This window comes from Phalacrocorax aristotelis, chromosome 18, assembly GCF_949628215.1.
Source record: "Phalacrocorax aristotelis chromosome 18, bGulAri2.1, whole genome shotgun sequence".
NCBI lineage: Eukaryota > Metazoa > Chordata > Aves > Suliformes > Phalacrocoracidae > Phalacrocorax > Phalacrocorax aristotelis.
In genome coordinates, this window is record NC_134293.1 from 7,199,186 (window position 1) to 7,217,637 (window position 18,452).

General features: G+C 56.6%; 1 protein-coding gene across 1 annotated transcript in view; it reads left to right on the top strand.

The window, feature by feature from the left end:
- Positions 1–5,798: 5,798 nt before the first annotated feature.
- Positions 5,799–18,452, top strand: part of TMEM132E (transmembrane protein 132E) — a 28,697-nt gene continuing 16,043 nt past the window's right edge. Inside the window, exon 1 of the mRNA XM_075113015.1 lies at positions 5,799–6,913. Within this exon, the coding sequence (XP_074969116.1) occupies positions 6,841–6,913 (73 nt within the window). The 5' untranslated portion in view covers positions 5,799–6,840. The remainder of the gene's footprint in view (positions 6,914–18,452) is intronic.

The following is an 18,452-nucleotide window of genomic DNA, read 5'->3' on the forward strand; positions in this document are numbered from 1 at the left end:
CAGGAGTTTTTTGGCATGATGGAGTGGGCACCAGGGCCACGCTGGGGCTGTGGGAAGGCTGCACCCCGCAGTGAGCTCATCCCTGCAGTGCCATTAAGGGCTGTGCAGCCCCAAATCCTCCCCCATCCCCTCAACACCACCTCCCATGACCCCTTATCTGATTAGGGACCGGGGGAGGCCTAAAAGCCTCCAGAAAATCAAACTGCCTGAGCTGAGCCAAGTGAGGGGACGACTGGGAAACCAAAGAAAATGGGCTTTTCTCCTCCTCTTAAGTGCTTTTCCCTGTCTGTCTTTCCGTCTTGGCCAGGGAGGCAGGGAAGGGGGAGGGAGACAGGGATGCAGAGGCAAGTCAGGGCAGTTGGGTGTCCCTGGCGAGATCACTGGGATGCCGATGGGGGCCCATCCTGGAGATACAGCCACCACACACTCTCCTGCACCCCTGCAAGGTTGCAGACAGCATGGTATGGGGGGCGAGGCTGGAAAAGAAGGGATTCTGCATTTTTTATATGTTTTATATATATGCATAGGTGTTGGTGGAGTCTGGGTGGAAGGTGTCAGTAAATACCCCAAGAGCAGGGTCCCTTTGCAGGCAGGGGCTTGCAGACAGCCCCCCAGCCTCCTCCCTGCCTCCTTACTGCCCTCCAGCCTGCTCAAGGTCTAGAAATAAATAATTGCAGCTCCACAGCCATTTGAAGATGATGAACATCCCTCCTCGCCCCCTGCAAGACCCTGGCCATCCCTTCGGGCTCGAAGGAGAAACCAGCTGCAAACTCATCAGCCTTGCGAAAGGGAGCAGGGCCGGGGCAAGGCTCACCCTGCCTGCTCCTGCCTGCCAGCCTGCTGCCTGCCCTGCCACGCGCCCTGCTCCAGGTGGGTGTGTACCCACAGGGGCTATAGGATCTGTGTCCCACTGGTGCTCTGAGTTTTCCCGTCAGCCCTCCTGCACCCCCAGGCACTGCAGGGGCTTTGGCAATTGGCAGGTCAGGATCTGGCTGTCGCTGAAATCCTGCAGTTGGGATGCAAAACATGCTTTTGCTTAAGGCAGAACCTGTTGCTTTTGGTTTCTTGGTGTCTGATGATGCCTTGCTTGCCTCAAGGGCTTGGTATTTGATTTAGGTGCTGCAAATCCCCTCAACCCCTCTAAAATAAGAAAAAACTGATGGGTTGGTCCTCACCTTGTTGCTCCCTGCATCTAACAACACCCAGGACCAGGTGCTTGCGGCCTCAGCGCTGCCACCAGCCCACTGCCTTTTAAGGGGAGCTGCTTTTGAACTCATCCAAGTGGCTAAATCCTCCCCCGAATCTCCACAGGCTTTTTTATTTGCGGGGTGTGGAGGGGGAAGCAAACAGCAAGGCAAGAAAAGAAACGTTATTGTTGGCCTCCCTGGCTGCCAAGATAACCACCCCCTCCTAACGAGCTCCTGTAATTAGGTGCCTTGACTCCCAGGCGCTGGAGAGACGTGGTGTTCCTCAATTTTTCTGTGAGGGTGCCAGGATGCTCTGTTTTAATATGGGGTGTTTCAGCATGCGATGGATGGTCTCACATGCACATGAAGCACAGCTCAGCACCTGGCCACAGGGATTTACACCTTCGGCCCTGCCCTGAGAGGGACACCCAAGCTGTGGCATTTGCTTCTTTTTTTCCTTGGAGATACAGCAAAAAAATGGAAATGGAGAAATTTGCCTATGGTGTAAAAATTTTTGGAAGGAAAGAGGAAAAAAAAAATCACTGCTGGTCTATTGAGATGTTCCCCTCTGAACTGCTGAGTCCGCAGGGTTTCCTACTCGCGGGGCCGTTTCATTCCCCCATGCTGAGCCCCAACAACTTTGATAATGTTGACTTGTTATATCAGATAAAATATTAAAGGCCTATGATATAGCCTGAAATTAATATTTTAATAGAACGTAAAAGTCAAGGCAAAGATGAATCCAAACAGTAAAATTGAAATGAAACATTTTTATCTCTCAAGAAGGAAAGGGCTTGGCGCTACTGCTTTGATTCACCCTTCCGTTACTTTTATACGCTATTAAAATATTAATTTTAATATTATAAATATTGCATTCAATATCCAATGTGCCGTTACATTGTTTGGGGCACCTGAAAGTCAAAACAATTTGCTGGCCATGAGTACCATGGGGTGTGCTCAGGACCTGCAGCATCTCAGTGGTGAAATATCTCAGCCTGTTTCTTGCTTCTCTCACCCGTTTTCCTCTGCCAGCATCACACCGGGAGGAAGGAGACCTGGGGTGGCCCTGGGGACCAGTGATGGGGTCAGTCCCCAACTGGCAGAGGAGGGGGAAGAGCAGGATGGAGTCATGGACCCATGTAATAAGCCACAAACCCTGCTAGGAAACTAGCTGGACAATTAATTACAATAAAAGGCTTTTTTTTCCCCTTGCCTTAGAAATAATAATATAAAATTAATTTATGGCAATTACGGGATTTCTATATTTATGTCATTATCAGAACTATATAAGGAAAGGCGGATGATATAAATATATTCCGGGTGCTACTTTGAAAGGGAGGGAATTGATATATATTTTTAATCATGTTCCAGGATCAGCCATTCAACTCCCGCACAGAATTAGCTTAGCGGACCAGGGTGCGAGTGCTCCAGCTTCTAACAAGGCAGCCACTGTCAAAGAGATCTTCTTGCAGGCGAGGAACTTCCCTGCCTGCATTAATCTTTATTGGAAAATAATGGGGAAGCTGGAGGCTTGGGCTGAGGGTTTCACTGCCCTGAGGCATTCCCAGGGATTTTTTTTTTAATTCTTTCTGGTTTATAGGTGATTTATCTTCTTTGGAGGGTCCTGGGGGTCATGGCATGAAAAATAACAGCCCAGGGTGTCTCCCCAGGCAAAAACCCCCAGTCCTGGCTTTTGGGCTTTTGTTTAACCCCCCCAAAAAAAGGCGGAGTTCAGTGCTTGCATCTACCCATGCTGCTGCATCTGGGGGGCAGTCGCACGCCGTGAGCCCTCCCCACCACCTTTTACAGCCCTATCCTTGCATTACCAGCAGAGCTGGGGAAAGTTTGGATGTGCCCTGGGGGGCGTTGTTCCTGTGGGTGCCTCAGTTTCCCCATGCAAAGGGAAAGGGATGTCCCTCCCCAGACCCTGCACCCATCACCCTTGGGCCCTTTGCAGCATCCCCTGCGCCCACTGCCCACCTGCCTCCGCGACACGGCTCCGCTGCAACACCTCTGCGGTGGCTCCCACAGGGATTAGGGCCGGACTCGGCGATTAGTGCCTGCCGGGCACTGTTATCCCAGTGATTAGTGCTGCCCTGGGATTACAGGCAGGTGAAATGCAGGCCAGGGATTACCAGAAAGAGGCTGGGCTGTCCCGGCACTGTGGATGCTTTCTGTCTGACCTGGCACAAATGTTCTTGCTTGGGGTTTGCTTCCGCAGCCGGCATTTAGCCTCATGGAGGTCAGTGGCTCCAAAGTGCCTCCAGCCCATAGGGTTTGCACCCCAAAATCCTTCCCTACGTTGGGCTCAAGGGGCTGTTGTGATTGGGGTGGGTGCGATGCCATCAGGAGTGAAGCCAATGCCACTGGGGTGAAAGGTCACCGGTGCCAGCTGGTGTCTGCAACAGCCTGGGGGTGATGGGGGAAGCCAGACCCAGCCCTGCCTGGACAGCCCTCAATGTTTTTTGCGGTAACTCCTTGGGAAATCCATCCTTGGGCTTTCCAGTCTGTCAGATGTCTGAAAGAGCAGGAGATGCTCAGGTGGGTCCCCATGAAGATGAATGGGACCCGGCTCTGGTGTTGCATTTTGACCTTCCCTGCCTTGGCTCCTGCTAAAATAATGGGATTTGTCTCTGGCACCTCCCTGGCACAAGTGGCAACCCTGCCGGCATGCCGGCTTTGGTCCTCATTCAGCGAAGAGATCACAACCGCCTGCTCTTACTCACCCCAGCTTCCCCGCCTGACACAGCTGGAGCCATAAATAAAATCTAACCAGGGTAAAAATACTTCTGTAACAGCTGAAACACATCCCAGTGGCTGTGCCAAGAACCTGCCAGAGGCGCCACGGGAAGGCGGGAGGGATGGCACCCAAACACCCTGCTTTAAAAGCACTCATCCATCAGTGGGAAAGGTTCCCACGATGGGATGCAGGATGCAGTGTGGTCCCATCATCGTCCCTAATTTCCCAACCCTAGGGCCTGTTTTGGAGTGGGGAAACTGAGACTATGCCCCATCGCCCTCTGGACAGGCTGAGGAGAGATGAATCACGGCCCAGCCACTGCTTGGCTCTGTCTCCTGCTTTGCCATCCCTGGGGATTCAGGCCCATGAGTCAGCCCTCCCCTGCCCAAAGCAATCGGGAGATTGGCTTATAAATCATGAGATTTTTACGAAAACAAGCGATGGTTGCCTGGGTGGTGGCATGGGGCTGCTTGTTGCAGCAGCTGGACCTTTTTTGGTCACCAAAAATGATGCTCTGTCCTTCCTGCGGGGCTCCTGGGAGTGGGTTTCAGGGCAGACCCCATCTCCCTCCTCTTCTTTGCTCTGGTCCCTCTGCCATCCCCCAGCAGTATTTCCAAAGACCTCCCAGAGGCACCCAAAGGTTCCAGGGTGGCCCAGGGAATGTCCTTCCCTCAGTGCTCCTGGGCTGCTGCTTCTTGGGGGCATCTTCAGCTTCTGTCACTGCTCAAGGTCAATCCCATTAATTGCTGTGAATTATTTTGGCATTAATGGAGATGTCTTATGCACTTCCACTGTAAATGAGGCTGCCAGGAGGAATGCGCTGGCCAATATTTCCTGGTGAAGGGAGATGGGGAAATATATGGCAGCAGAGCAGGGAGCGTGAAGGCACCTGGGGTGCTCACAGGGCAGGTGGAGCCAGGAAAACCCACCCTCGGGCTGGAGCGGCTGGACTGCATGTAGTGTGTGGATGTGGGGAGGGGACACGTGAACCATGTAGGAATGGCTATGGTGAGGACTCGGTCCCCAGACACCAGCATCCCCACTGGGCGCCACGCAGCTGAGGGGAGCATGGCATTCCCAGGGTGCGAAGGCAGCGATGCACCCCGAAAATCCATCTCTGCCATGGCTCCATACCAGCAGCAGCAAGCCGGGACGAGGAGAACCCCTCCCCAGCCACGCTGTGAGTACCTCCGGGCCCTGCAGGAGAGGGTCCCTGGGTGTATGTTGTGGAGGGGACTAGGCAGCCCACCAGGGACTGGGGTGAGGCAGTGGCTGATCCCCCATCCCCAGGCGGGCACAGGGTGTTCCCAGCCACCTGCGGCCACACGTGGGGGCTGCAGCCGGGCCCTGCCTGCGTGCACAGTGCTGAACAGAGTGCGGTGACAAGGTTGATCCCCCCTGGGGGGCACTAGCAGAGGGGGCCGGGGAGGCAGGGGACACCCTGGCCACAGCAGGGATGGGGAGGGGGCCCAAACGCCTCCAGAGTGGAGAGGAGCAACCAAACCCAGCTGGCCCTCTCCATCCAGGGGTCATGAGGCATGTGCCCCCTCTCTGCTCCCCCCCCCCCAACTCCTGCCCCTGGGGGGGATGTCCCCAAATGCCATTTTTTGTTATTATCTCTTACATTGCAGCGGTAGCAGTGCAGGGCACGCAGCGGAGGGCAGGCCCGGCCGTGCAGCCCCCACTTCGCCGCACCCCGGGGTGCTGGGGTGAGGGGGTCGGCTAGGACCCCCCTTGGGGGGGGGATTGTCGGGAAGCGGGGGGTGGGGGCTGTATCGCATCGCACTGCACCGGCGGGGAACGGGGCTCCGCTCGGCTACCACCTCCTCGCCCGAAGAGGAGGGGGAGGAGGAAGAAGAGGAGGAAGGCGCCTCCCCCTGCCGCCCTCCCCTCGCTGGCACCCACCGGAGCCCGATGCGGCTCCGGCCGGGCGAGCGGCCACGGGAGCGCCGGGGGGAGGGGGGGCCCGAAGGGGGACGAGGGGCAGAACCCCCCAAACTTGCCGCTTTCCCCAAGGCTTCTGCACCCCTTCTTTAATTTTATTTGCGAGCAGGAGGGGGTGCACCTCCCGTCTTCAGTCCGGGGGGTGGGGGAACAGAGGAGGCGGGGACTCCTCCTGTTTGCATGCTCATGGCCGGGTCCCCCCTCTCACAGCCCCCGCAGGGGGGCAGCGGGTGAGCCCTGGCCGCCCCCCCGGCCCCGCTCCCCCCAAACTTTGCCTTCGGATGCGGGGACTCCGCCGCCGAGCTGCTCCTGCCGCTGATTAATTGTATCTGCCTGGGATTAATTATTCACCCGCCTGCTTTGGGTTGTGGTTTTTTCTTACCATTGGGTTTTTTCCTGGGGGGAGCGCTTTAATTCAGCTTTTTTTTTTTTTTTTTTTTTAAGATCTTGGAGATCTTATTTTCATTCTTGTGCACGGGGGGGGGCTGGCGACCTGCTAGCCCTGCAGCATCATCCTTCATCAGCACATCTCTTAGATTTTTTTTCTTCCGGGAGGGGGTTACACGTGCTCTTCTCTTCTCCCCCCCCACTCCCGGCTGCTGAGGAGGAAGAAGAGGAGGGGAACCCGCCCCCGCCGGCTGGGCGCTCCCCCGGTCGCCCTGCAGGCACTGGGGGGGGGGGGGGGTTGCGGCAGGTTTGGGGTGCGGGTGGGGAGGGGTGGGGGGCCGGAGATGGGGTGCTGTGCTCCCTGAGCTGGGGGGCGCAAAGCCGAGCCCCCGCTAACCTGAGCTGGGCCCCCCCCCTCCCCAAATTCCAGCGTTGGGTGCTGCTCCCGGCTCGCACGTGGTTGGATTTAGGGGATTTCTGCGGTTTTTTTGGTGCTTGGTTTGGATTCCTTTTTTTTTTTTTTTTTTTGCTACGGGGGTGGCTTGGGGTTTCCCCGGTTTTCCGGCTGCCCCCCACCTTGCAATGGCCTCTCCGGAGAAGATGCACCCCGGGCCGGCCGCCCTGCTCTGCTGCCTCTGCTCCCTGCTGCTCCCCGGTAAGAGCTGCTGGCACCGGGCGGGGTGGGGGGATCTACATGTTACGTGTGTGTCTGCAATACAGGAGGGGTCTGCACCCATCTGCCCTCTCCAGCCCCGTCTGCCGCCCCAGGGGCAGCCCCTGCCCCACCGTACCAGCTGGGATCCCCCCACTCCCGCAGCCACCACCTCCTCTGGTCCTCTATGCCCGCCCTCAGCGAAATGGGTAAAGATTAGTTTATTCCTGGCTTAATAAAATGACAGCTTGTGGTTGCAGCGGGCTGTTTCCCCGGGCAGGGAGCTGGGTGGCGGGGGGGACATGGGGTGATAGGGCTTCAGTCCCCCTCCAGCCCCCCCGTCCCTTGTCTCCTTAATGCAGAGCTGCTTTAGCAGGAGGATCAGGGGCTTTATCTGCTATTATCCACTCGCTTATCCCCCAGACCCGTACCCAGGCACTTTCCCAGCCTATATTGAGTTACAGGACAAGCACTGCTGAGCTGGCATCATTTTGGGGTGTGGGGATGGGGGTGCAGACCCTGCCATGCCTCTGTTTCTGATCAGCCCCCCCCTGGGTTTTTTGGGCAAGGGTTTTGGGGCTGGCGGTGCTGCCCCTGCCTGCAGCCTGGGCAGGGGGGCCCCCGCTGCCTGCACTCACTTGCCCTGAGTTGTATCCAAATCACTGCCATGCCATGGCCAAGCCATGGTGACATCCCAGCCTGCCCCAGTGACAGCTCTGGGGATGCCAGCACCTGCTGCTCGGGGCTCTTTTTGGCAAGCAAGGCTGAAGAGGGGTCACACACCCTGGGGGGTAAGGGGCTGGTTTCTGTGGATTTTTTTTTTGGGTGGTTTCTGTGTAAACCCAAGCCCCACAGATGCCCCAGCCAAAGCCACTTTAACCAGCAGCTAGCTGGCTTGGTAGAGCAGAAAGTGGGGAGCTGCTTGCAGTTTAGGGGGAGCTACCCAGACCCCTCCTGCCAGCCTGGCTCTGACTGTGGGCTCGGAATGTGCCAGGGGCTGGGGGCTGCACTGCCCAGCTCAAATGAGAAACCCCCAGGAGCTGGAGGGGTCTCTGGACTGTGCCTGGCTCCATTATGCACCTGCAGCCCATGGCCAAGGCACTTCTGGGGCTCAGACAGGGATTTCTCAGGCATCTGCAGCCCCATGAGGTTCTTTGAGGAGGCTGGGGAGCTGCTCACCCAGTGGTGAAAAAAGGAGGAAGGGGGACATTGGGAGCATTGCGGGGAGCTGGCAGGAAAAAACTCTGACCCCAACAGAGGAGCAGGAGCAGAGATGATCCAGGCTAGCGAGCACGGCAACTTTACATAGCATTCTTTGGGGTGACAGATCCTACCCCCCTGTACCCTGAGACTCGGTGTTTCCTGGGGTGCTGCCCAAGCAGGGTTTGCTGGCAGCACTCTCCTCTTTGGGACCACCAGGAGACCTCATTCTGCTCCTCAATTTGCCTGGATGAGATTCAGCTGTCTAGGTCGGTGCTTCCCCATGGCGGGTGCACTGCCAAAGGCAGCTGTTGGCTTTGCTGGCAGGTGATGGGAAATATCCCTGTGGAAGCAATCCATCAGGAATCACCTCCCGTGCAGGGACTGGATGTGGTCCCGTGCTCCTCATCCCCTCCTGGGCATTTCCGAGCCCCCCTGTTGCTGCTGGAACACTAACAGCCCTGTGGGTCAGGCCTCTGGTTTATCCCAGTGCAGGATCTGGCCCCTGGGCTGGGGGATGCAATGGGTGGGGGGTCCCCACAGCAGTGATGCCAGCATGAAGCAGGCGAGGGTGGCCTGTGCTGGATGCGGGGCCCGGGCTCGCCGCACTGCTGCGGGAGGATGCCTGCGCCGGCAGGGAGAGAAGCCTCTGCCAGGAGTTTTTACGCTCTTTTCAGGATACGCAGCTGCCCTCACTGCCGCTTCGGCCTTTCCTGGACAAATAAAGGTCTCGGAGGGAGCCGGAAAAAGAGGCTGAGCGCTCCTAATTTTCCCAGCCTTTCTTACAAATTGCCTGGCTGGCCATGGGGGTCAGCCAGCAGCAAAGCGGCACCTTGTTTTCCTGTCCAGGGTTTTTTATTCCCTTTTCCCTTGTTTTTTATTTAAGAGCAACCCTCAGCACCAGCCTCGTCCCCCCTGTGCTCCCCTGCCAGCACTGGGAGCCCCAGGAGCTGCCTGGCTGCTGGCCCCAGATCTGTTGCTTCCAGAAAGGGTTTTTTTTGGCACCTCTGGGATGGGATGGCCCCAGGGCTCGCAAGAGGGATGGACGGATGCCGGGGCTGCGGCGTGGTGGGGGATGCTGGTGGTGTGCGCTCAGTGCAGTTGTGCTGCAAAGCACGGGATGCGGCACAGGTGGGGGGGATTTAACCACTGGTTTGCAAAATAACTTGTGCTGTCCATTGGGTTGAGCTTAGACTCCTGCGTCTTCTTTCTGCTGCCTGCTGAGCCTCATCCCTGCAGCGTGCCTCGGATTCCCCTCTCCCAGAGGCAACATTTGCCCAGAGGCAGTGGTCCAGGGGTGCTGGGGTTATTCAGCATATGTTCTGGCATGCAAGGCAGGCTTGGGGTCCCGTGCTAGCTCCTACAGCCCTGGTGCCTCCATCCCACTGCCGATGGTGATGGGGCCGTGCTGCTCTCCCCATATCTCCCCCTGGTTATTCCCACCATGGGCAGGTCCCAGGCTTGGCGCTGGGGGGGAAGGACAATGCTGTGGCCTGTGGCTCCAGCCCTGGTGGGGGCTTCAGACAGCGTGGCCCCCACTGGGGTTGGGGCGTACAGACCACCACCCATCTCTGTTTTGGCTCAGAGCATCTCCTGGCTCAGGGATTTTCAGACCAGCAGGTGGAGATGTGCAATAACTCGCTGCCGAACCGGGAACGTACACCCAGCGTTTGCTCATTTAACACCCGAACCAGGAACGTACACCCAGCGTTTGCTTATTTAACAGCCCCCATCCCGGCCATGCCAATGGGGTCAGAGTGGCTGATCATCCTTAGCTCCAGCTAGGAGCAGAGAAGGGGCAATAGGATCTTTCCTCATCCTGGCAGGCAGGTGAGAGGACAGGATCCAGCCTCCGAGCAGGGTTAAACCCGGCACAAGTTTTACCTTTTGTGCCAGAGAAAAGGGGGTCACACAAGGGCACCCCAGAGCCAAAGGCCAAAAGACTTTCAGGTCTGGGGTGTTCTTGCATGACCCCAGGGCCCGCTCCCTCTCCCCCCAACCCCAATATCTTGAATCCCAGCAGGATTCTTGTGGTGGGACATGGGGGTATGAAGTTGGACGCCCCACGAGGAAATTGCCTTTTTTCTCCCCCTCTTGCCTTCTTGGTGTTGTGTAGGAAAGAGAAAAGGATGAGGGATGCTATTGGTGGCATGACGGAAATCCTCTGAGCAATTATTTTGGTGAACATCAGTTGCAGCCTTTGGCCCTGGGGATTTCGAGACGCGTTAGGTGCCTCAGTACCCACATCCACAGACATCCTCTCGTGTGTGCTTGTGTCTGTGTGTGCACAATGTTGCACCCTGGGCTCAGCCCTGCTGCATCACTGGGGGAAACTGAGGCAGGGCATCAGGTGGCAGCAGCCCTCCAGCTGGGGACTGTGCAGCAAGTTTTGGAAAACTAGCTTTTTTTTTTTTTTCAGTGTTACTATTTAATTCACCCCACCATGACCAGCTGCCGAGGTCTTGCCTAGCACCTCTGCATCCTAAAAAGAGGAGGAAAGGAAAAACCAACCCAGCCGGGTCCCTGCAAAACATTCCTGATGATGCACCAGCGCATCCCAGCTCCATCCCCTCCCATAGCCCCCCAGGCTCTAACAGGGAGGTGGGTGGCAGTACGTGGCCTCATCCTGGGAGATGTGGGGAGATGATGGGTGAGGGAAGGGGTGCTTACATGGCATAACCTGATTTTTTTTTTTATTTGGGTCCTGAAATTGTCTGGCTGAAATAGCTTGTGATGGGTGTGTGGAGGAATCTGCGAGCTGCCGTGTGTGTTCCCCTCCTGCGCGGCGCCCGTTGTGGCTCCCGTATGAGCATCCAATCCATCTGGAAAAGGTCACTCTCGTTAATCTAATCAGAGTCTTTTGTTATTAAATACATGGCTCTGTTAACAAGCAGCCCCCCGGGGAAGGAGGGAGGTGGCTGCTTCTGGAGTGGGACATGTTGTTATGGGGCTGGGGGACCCCAGAAGTGCCTTTGGGAATGGGGTCCCTCCTGGGGAGTTTGTCCATGTGCAATGTCAGGATGAGAAATGGTTCAATGGTGGAAAGTGTGGCAGGTCCTGGTGTTCCTCGCCAATGGGAGAGGAGGTTGGAGCTCACCATTTCCCTGAAAATTGGGAGAAACGGGGTCCTCCAGCCACATTTTGTGGTGGCACAGCAATCTCCACCGTGGGGGATGCACCAGGCAGGCTGGGGGATTTATAGGCTGTCACCTCTCCCCAAGACATCCTGGGTTTGGGATGCAGAGGCTGCTCCTTGGGATGTGGCTCTCCTGGGGACCACTCCCATCATTTTTCTTAAGTTGTTGCCCGACTCATTGCTGTTCCCTGCTGGACTCATGTCCCTTGCCACCAGCTGGGTGCTGCGCCCCTCGCTTGCTGGTCTTGCCTCCCAGGAGGATACCGTAATCAAGGCAATTTGCAGTTTTCTGATGAAACCACCATCTCCTGCTGGCGAGCATTTTCCCATTGCTTGGACAACATTTGCTGTCCTTGATTTTTTCAATATCTCTGCTAAAAGCCCAAGCAGATGCTGCTGGGGTGGCTTTGCCCCTGCTCTCAGGCACTGTTGCCTCCCAGCAGGTTTTGCTGTGGTTAAATGGGCTTGACTGGGCCAGGCTGGGGGCAAAAGTTGAGATATATTTTTTTAATTATTAAAGGAAAAGCTATGTTTTCCCACTTGAAGATAAATAAGGTAGAAAATGCAATACCTGCCGCTGCCAGCTTGGTGTGGCTGCTGGATGTGTTTCTTTCCGGGTATCAGCTAAATTAAAAAAAGGAAGGGAATTTATTCAAGCTGTGCGCGCTTGGTGCTGTGGCTGCTTTGCTGGGTGGCAAAGTGCTGAGGTGGAGAAGTCCCCAGCCTGGTGCCTGTCCCTGACCCTTCTTTTGGGGACATCAGGTGGGGCCTGGGGCTGATGCTGGACCCCAGCCCTGGCTATGGACTGGGATTGTCTGAGGTTCTTCGTGCTTCTTGGGTGTCTCTGGAACTGAATACTGCTCTGGCTCTGAACGCAGTCTGACACACGTCACCAGGGGGTAAAATTAATCGGCATCTAATCAGTCTGAAACGTGTCACTCGGCACAGCCTGGGCTGGTGGCGGCAGCGGGGAGGGGACAGCCCAGGGGGCGTATCTGGTGTTCAGATTTGGAGGATGCTGGGAGGATGGTCCTGCTCCTGGCCATGGTGGGAGAGGACGGAGAGGGGATGGGGGGGACCTGAGCAGGACATATGGCTTTGTTGGGGGTCATCGCATTGCCTCCACCCCAACGCTGTGGTGCTGGGGGCTTCTCCCTTGGGAGCTGCTGTCCATGTCTCTGCTTCCCCAAGCCACCCCTCAGGACTCTCCCCTGCTGCCTGTCCTCCCACTTCTGGCTCCCCAGGGAGGGGCTATTTGGGGAAGCCATCTGTGCCTGCCTGCTGCTGAGGGGCTGCTCCCAGCTCCTGGCATGGGGGGAACACAACATGGCGGGAGGGACCCAGCTTGGTCCCACCGCAGTACGTGCTGAGGTCTCAGGGCTGCCAGCTTCATCCTGGGGTTGCTTCCTTCCCCACAGCCTTTTGGAGCCCCAAGGCATCCCTGTGGACGTTCATGGTCAGGCACTTCCTCATCCCCCCCGCCCTTTTAATTCATTTCTTCATTTTTCTTCCTCCTCCATAAAGGCCCTCTCCTCCTGTCCCTCGGCCTGTCCCTTGCTGTGATTTGTGGAAATTGCTTTAAAGTAGCTGCTGCGTAAAAGCCTTGCCTGCGCCAAGAATTTATGGCAGGCTGCGCCTCTGCACGGCACATCCCATTTAGGCCATATTTATTTATTCCTTTAGGTTCCTTGCTCCCCCCCCCCCCCCCCCCCCCCCTTTTAATAATTTCCTGGGAGAAATGCAGAGCTCAGCACCACCAGCCTGGTGGGATGTTGGGGTGGTTCCCTTTTGCTTAGTGCTGCCAGCCTCAAAATACAGGCTGTGTGCTGACCTGGGGCTGGGTCCCAACAGCATTTCTTATTTTATTGCTTCTGCTGATGGAGCTGGGCTGGACCTTTTGGAGTGGGAGCAGTCTCAAGAACCTAAAAGAAAGGAGAATATAGCAGTGTCCACCAGGCATAAGCACAACCCTGTATTACACACTAGAGAATCCACTCAGAGCCAGTGCTGCTTCTCACAGTAGGGCTTGATTCACTTTTCCTGGCCAGCATCTGCCCAGTTCCTACCCCAGGCTGGTTTGGGGAAGCCTAGACCCGTTTAACCTCCCAGGCTAGGAGTTGCAGTCCTTGGTACTGTGGGGCTTCCCAGCCCTGCCACCCCATCACTGCCACGGCCATGGGCAGAGCTGGGGGCCGGGAGCATCCCCTTGTCCCTCCCTTCCCTGCGGCCACACCAAGGGTGTCTCACAGCTGCGCACCGAGGGAAGGTAATTTTACATTTGTAACAATTATTCACTTAATTGAGTTCCAATTATCTGGGCCTGGAGATGGAGGCTCTTGGCGCGTTGGAGGGAAGGGAGAGCTTGTTGTCTTTTATGTCACTGAAAACAATTTTCAAGGCTCCGGCTGCTGGGAAACATTTCGGGTGTTTCCACGAGGGGCTTGCCTGTACTTTCTAATTTTGGCTTGTGTTTAATTACTGGCTTTTTTTTTTTTAAAACCCTGGCTGCGAGGAAGCACAGAGAAGGCTTCTGTTGGGGCTGGCTGAGTTTTGGGTGGAGGTGGAAGCCTCTGTTTCCCTTTTTTGTTGTTTTTTTAGGGTGTTTGGAGGTGCTGATCCTACTTGGGCAGGAGTGTAACATGGTGGGGGTCGGTGCTGCAGGATGGGGAGGGAAAGGGATGGGTGCAGTGCCCATTCCTGGGATGGGTGGGGAAACAGGGTGTGAGCCCAGCCCTTCCCTGGGAGCCAGAGCCGCCGCTAGCTGGAGCATCCAGACGTGGGAGCTCCAGGTGTGGGACATACCTGGCATTTGGGGCCATTGCTGCTCGTGTTTCCCCTTTGTGCTTGGCCCTGATGGCTGTGGGGGCAAAACTTGGACCACCAGATTTTGGGGCTCTGAAGCCTCAGCTGGGGATCTGCAGGATGCTCGGGGGAGTGGGGTGGCTTTATGCTGGCTTGAAACGCAACAGCAGCTGGGACATCCGTGCTGGTGTCCTGGTGGGGAACACCCATGCTGGGCTTCTTCCTTGGGGTCTGCAGGGTTTTATCATGGTCCCCCGAGTGTTGGTGTTTTGGGTGGACCTGTCACCCCGTTGTCTCATCTGGGTGCTGACCTACATGGGGAAACTGAGGCAGAAGCGTGTCCTGCCCTCATCTTCCTGATTCAGGGGTGGGATCATCACCTTGTCGCCCCAATATGGGGCAGGATCTGGGGAGAATGGGAGTGCTAGTGGTGCTGGCATTGCTGTGATCCGTGCACCTCTGTGGGAGGGACACTGCTGCATGGCCAGGAGTTGAAGCATGCCCTGCTTGCATTTGCAGAGCGCCGGAGGTGATAGCTGTGCCCTGGGCTGCTGCAGTTGGCAGGGTCCCAGGGCCTGTGTCTGGCATCTTTGGCCACTGATGAAATCCTGCTGCCTTTTCATCCCATGGCCAGGAATCCTGGCGAATGGCGAGTGCTGAAACCCTTCCACAGGAGTCCCAAGCCAGGCTTGAAGCCAGTGTGAAGCCCTCTGCTACAGATAGTAACACAGCTTCCTGTCGTGGCCCCGCTGTCCCTCCCCACAGCCCTTTCCATGTGTTTATAGAGGGTTTTTATCATTGTGTCAGCTCAAGTCATTGCTTTCCCAGCTTGCTCCAAGGCAGGACCACCATGGGAGCCCAGCCATGATGGGTTGGTGTGGGCCATAGCCGTGGTGCGTGATGGCAGCCCGGCAGGAGACCGGGCAGCTGTGGCTGGTGTCTTACCTCACTGGTGTTTTCAGCATCTCCCTCAGAGCTGTGTTTGGCCCATTGATGCACAAAGTCCCCAGCGCTGCCCGTTATGACCATGCAAGGTTCTAACCCTCCTGGCATGACCTCAAAACTCCCCTCCCTCTTCTCCAGGGCTTTTTCCTATACGTTCTTCCCCTGCTAAGTGGGGATATACACGCTGGGACCCTCCTGCTGCATCCCATGAGATAAGCTGGGATAAAGATTCCCCCCCAGAGCATGGCTAAAGTGATCCCTATGGCAGACAGCTGGGGCTGGGGCTAAGCTGAGGCTCAGCATTGGCTATCAGTGCTGGATAAGGAGAGAAGATCTTTGGCCTCGGGACAGTGGATGGGAGCAGAGATGGGGCTGGTGAGGCTGCAGCAGGTGCAGGACGCAGGGGCTGAGCCATGCTCCCCCCATGCCCTGTTTGCTGGGGATTCCAGGAAAGAAGGGAAGGCAAACAAGCTGGTGTCCCCTGCCAGCCATAGCTATGTCCAGCCTGTCCGCCAGCCCCTTTTCCCATGTGTCTGTAAGTCTGTCTGACCCCAGCACCCCCAAGCAGGGGGGATGGAGCAGAAGGGTGGCCATTGGGGACTGAAACCCCACAGTGGGGCCCTCACCGAGGTAGGGACGGGCTGGGGCTTTTGGTGCTGCTTTTTGCAGAAGCAAGACCCCTCGGCCTGGTGTGTCTTCTTGATTTTAAGGCATGGCTAGAGGGTGCTGCTGCTGTCCCTGCATGGCCTTGCGGGTGGGGGAGTGGCTCAGCCCATCTGGCCACACGGCTGTGGCTGGTGTGGGACACATCTGTCTGGACAGATGTGGGGGTTCAGCGAGGGGGTTGCCAACAGTTGTGTGTTTCCATCTCCCTCGTTTCTCTCCTCTCTCTGCCATGGGTCACAGGCTGCCATGGGGTGGGAAGGACATGGGGTGGGACACACAGGAGTCCTGTCCCCTCCTGCTGTGGGGCTGGGGCAGCTCCTCAGCCTGGGGTGGGTCCAGGCATCCCCCAGACTGGTCGGAGCCTGGGCAGGCATGGAGATCTGCTTTTTTTGGTGCTGAGCTGCAAGGTTGGAAGGACCATATGGTCCCCTCTGCGTCGGCCTAATAAACCCGGGAATGCAGGTCAGGCACTGCAAATCCCGTTAACTGCAGCAGCCGCAGAGCAGAGCCAGCGGTCAGGACTTAACCCTTCTGTCCCCCCAAACCCAGCCAGAGGTGGGGGCACAAGAGCCGCCTTCCCTCCCAGGGACTGCTGGAAACAAGGGCAGGGGCTGGGGAAAATGGTGTGGGGACTGGAGTTTCCTGAGCTGTTTTGCTTGTCTGTCCATCCTTCCATCCACCCTTTCTCCTCCCATCCATCTTCCTTGATCTCCTGAGTTGTTGTGCTGTCCTTCCTTCCTTCCACCCACCCTTCTTTCCATCCTATCTTCCATGCTTGCTTCCTTCCTTCCTTCCTTCCATCTCCTCAGCTGTTGTGCTGTCCATCCTTCCTTCCAACCTTCCTTCCATCCGTTGTCTCTTCTCCCTCTTCCTAGAGTTATCCTCTTCTTGCTGTCCAGCCATTTCTGATTTGCCTGTCTTCTTCCATCCATCCATCCATGCACCCTCCATTCCCTCTGTTGGGTCACCTTATCCACATTTTCTTCCTTGCTACCTGGCCAACAGCCATATATCTGTACATCCATGCATGTCCTTCCTCCCTTCTTCTTCCATCCCCACCCTCTGTCCCTCCATGCTGCAGACACTCATGCCGGGCTGGGTTGTGATCACCCTCCTGGCACCTAATCCGGGCTGGATGCGGCTGGGCTAGACCCTATCCCGGCAGGATTAGTTTATGGCCAACAAACATAGGCGCTGGGCCCGTCCCCCTCACGGCGACAGATTATAGCATCATTTAAATGCATTTGGTCTGTGGAAGTAAATAGCTTCTCTGGGTGCCGGCAATCCGCCTGCGCTGAACTAATCATGACTGTTGCATTAATCTCCATTCCAGCTCGTCCTTGCTCCCTTCCCCCATCCAGCATGGCTGGGGTGCAGGCCTGTTCGTGGGCATGGTGCCAGGGCCACCCTGGGTGTCCCCACCACAGCAGGGCTTGGCACTGCAGTGCCTTGTCTGAGTTGTGCAGAGTCCCCAGCACACGTCTGAGCGCCCTGCCTGGCTGCAGAAAGGAGAAGGGCTTTCCTTGCCCCTGCCAGTACATAACCCTTATTTGCCATTAGAGAATCCCCATGGTTGCTGAGGGCTTGGGCCGGGGGTCTCTGCCATGAGCCAGGGCTGGGTGCCAAACTGCAGACAAAAAAAATATGGGTGCTTTTGCCCTCCCAGCGCAGTGGGTCGCAGTGGGTGCCCCTCACCGGCCGGTGGCTGGGTGCTCACGGGGTGGCACAGAGGCTCTCCCGTCCCCCCACCCGAGGGACAGGCAGTGACACCAGGCTTTTTGCACCATCCCAAAGGTGTGTTTCTCTCAGGGCTGCACTGTGCATTGAGTCAGGTGTGTTTTGGGTAGGTTTTCTTCCTGAAATGACCTGATCCTTCCCCAAACCCCAGAGATTTTTAAGGGATAAAAACTGATGCTATTTCAGAGTCAGTTAAACATATCCTGTTTTCCTGGCTGCCCATGCCTCCTTCAGTCCTGCCAGTGCCTCACCAAAGCGGTCAGGCTCATGTCGCTCCAGCTGGTGGATCCTCTTCTGCAAATAATTTCATTCATTGGAAAAAAATCCCCTTTTCTAGTTGCTGGGGATTGGAGGAGCAGCCATGGCTGTGTTAACTGGGATGCAGGAAGGATGCAAACCTTCATATTTCACAACAGAAAGCAACCTCCATGGGCCAAAGGAGCAGAAAGCCCCTCGCTGCTGGTTATTTCTAAGCTTTGGGGTGCTCAGCACCTCTCCTGCAGCTCCTGGCTCTCCAGGAGGTGGGAAAACGGAGTGGGTGAGAAGGATGGTCTCAGCAGCCACTGGTGAGCAGGGTTAATTTGGCAGGCACCAGAGCTGTGCCCACGGCATTGCCTTGCCAGTGATGCCAGCAGCATGTCCCCAGCATCTGCCTGGCCCTGAGGAATGCACTGCCTCGTTCTTGGACAAGTTTCATGCCAGGCGGTGTAGCTGTCGATGCTGCCCATTCCCATATCACGTGCTAATCCCTTTATGAGTCTTCTAAGCTGCTTAACTCCCCTGTGCCCCGCAGCACAGAGTTCCCTGGGTGGGCTGCGGGGTCCCACTTCCCCTTCAGCCCCAGGAGGGGCCCAGCTAAGGCCATGCTCCTGGCTGGGGAAAGCCCCAGGGTCCTGGCATGCTCTGAAGCCCCCACCGGCGAGGCGGCCGAGCTGTTCCTGGGAGCCGAGCTGTCACATCCGCGCCTTTCACCGTCACTTGACATGGGTAATTTGGGCTCTCCTGCTCGGGAGCCGCTTGGGAGCGGTTGCAATCAGCACCAGGAACGGGGGGTTA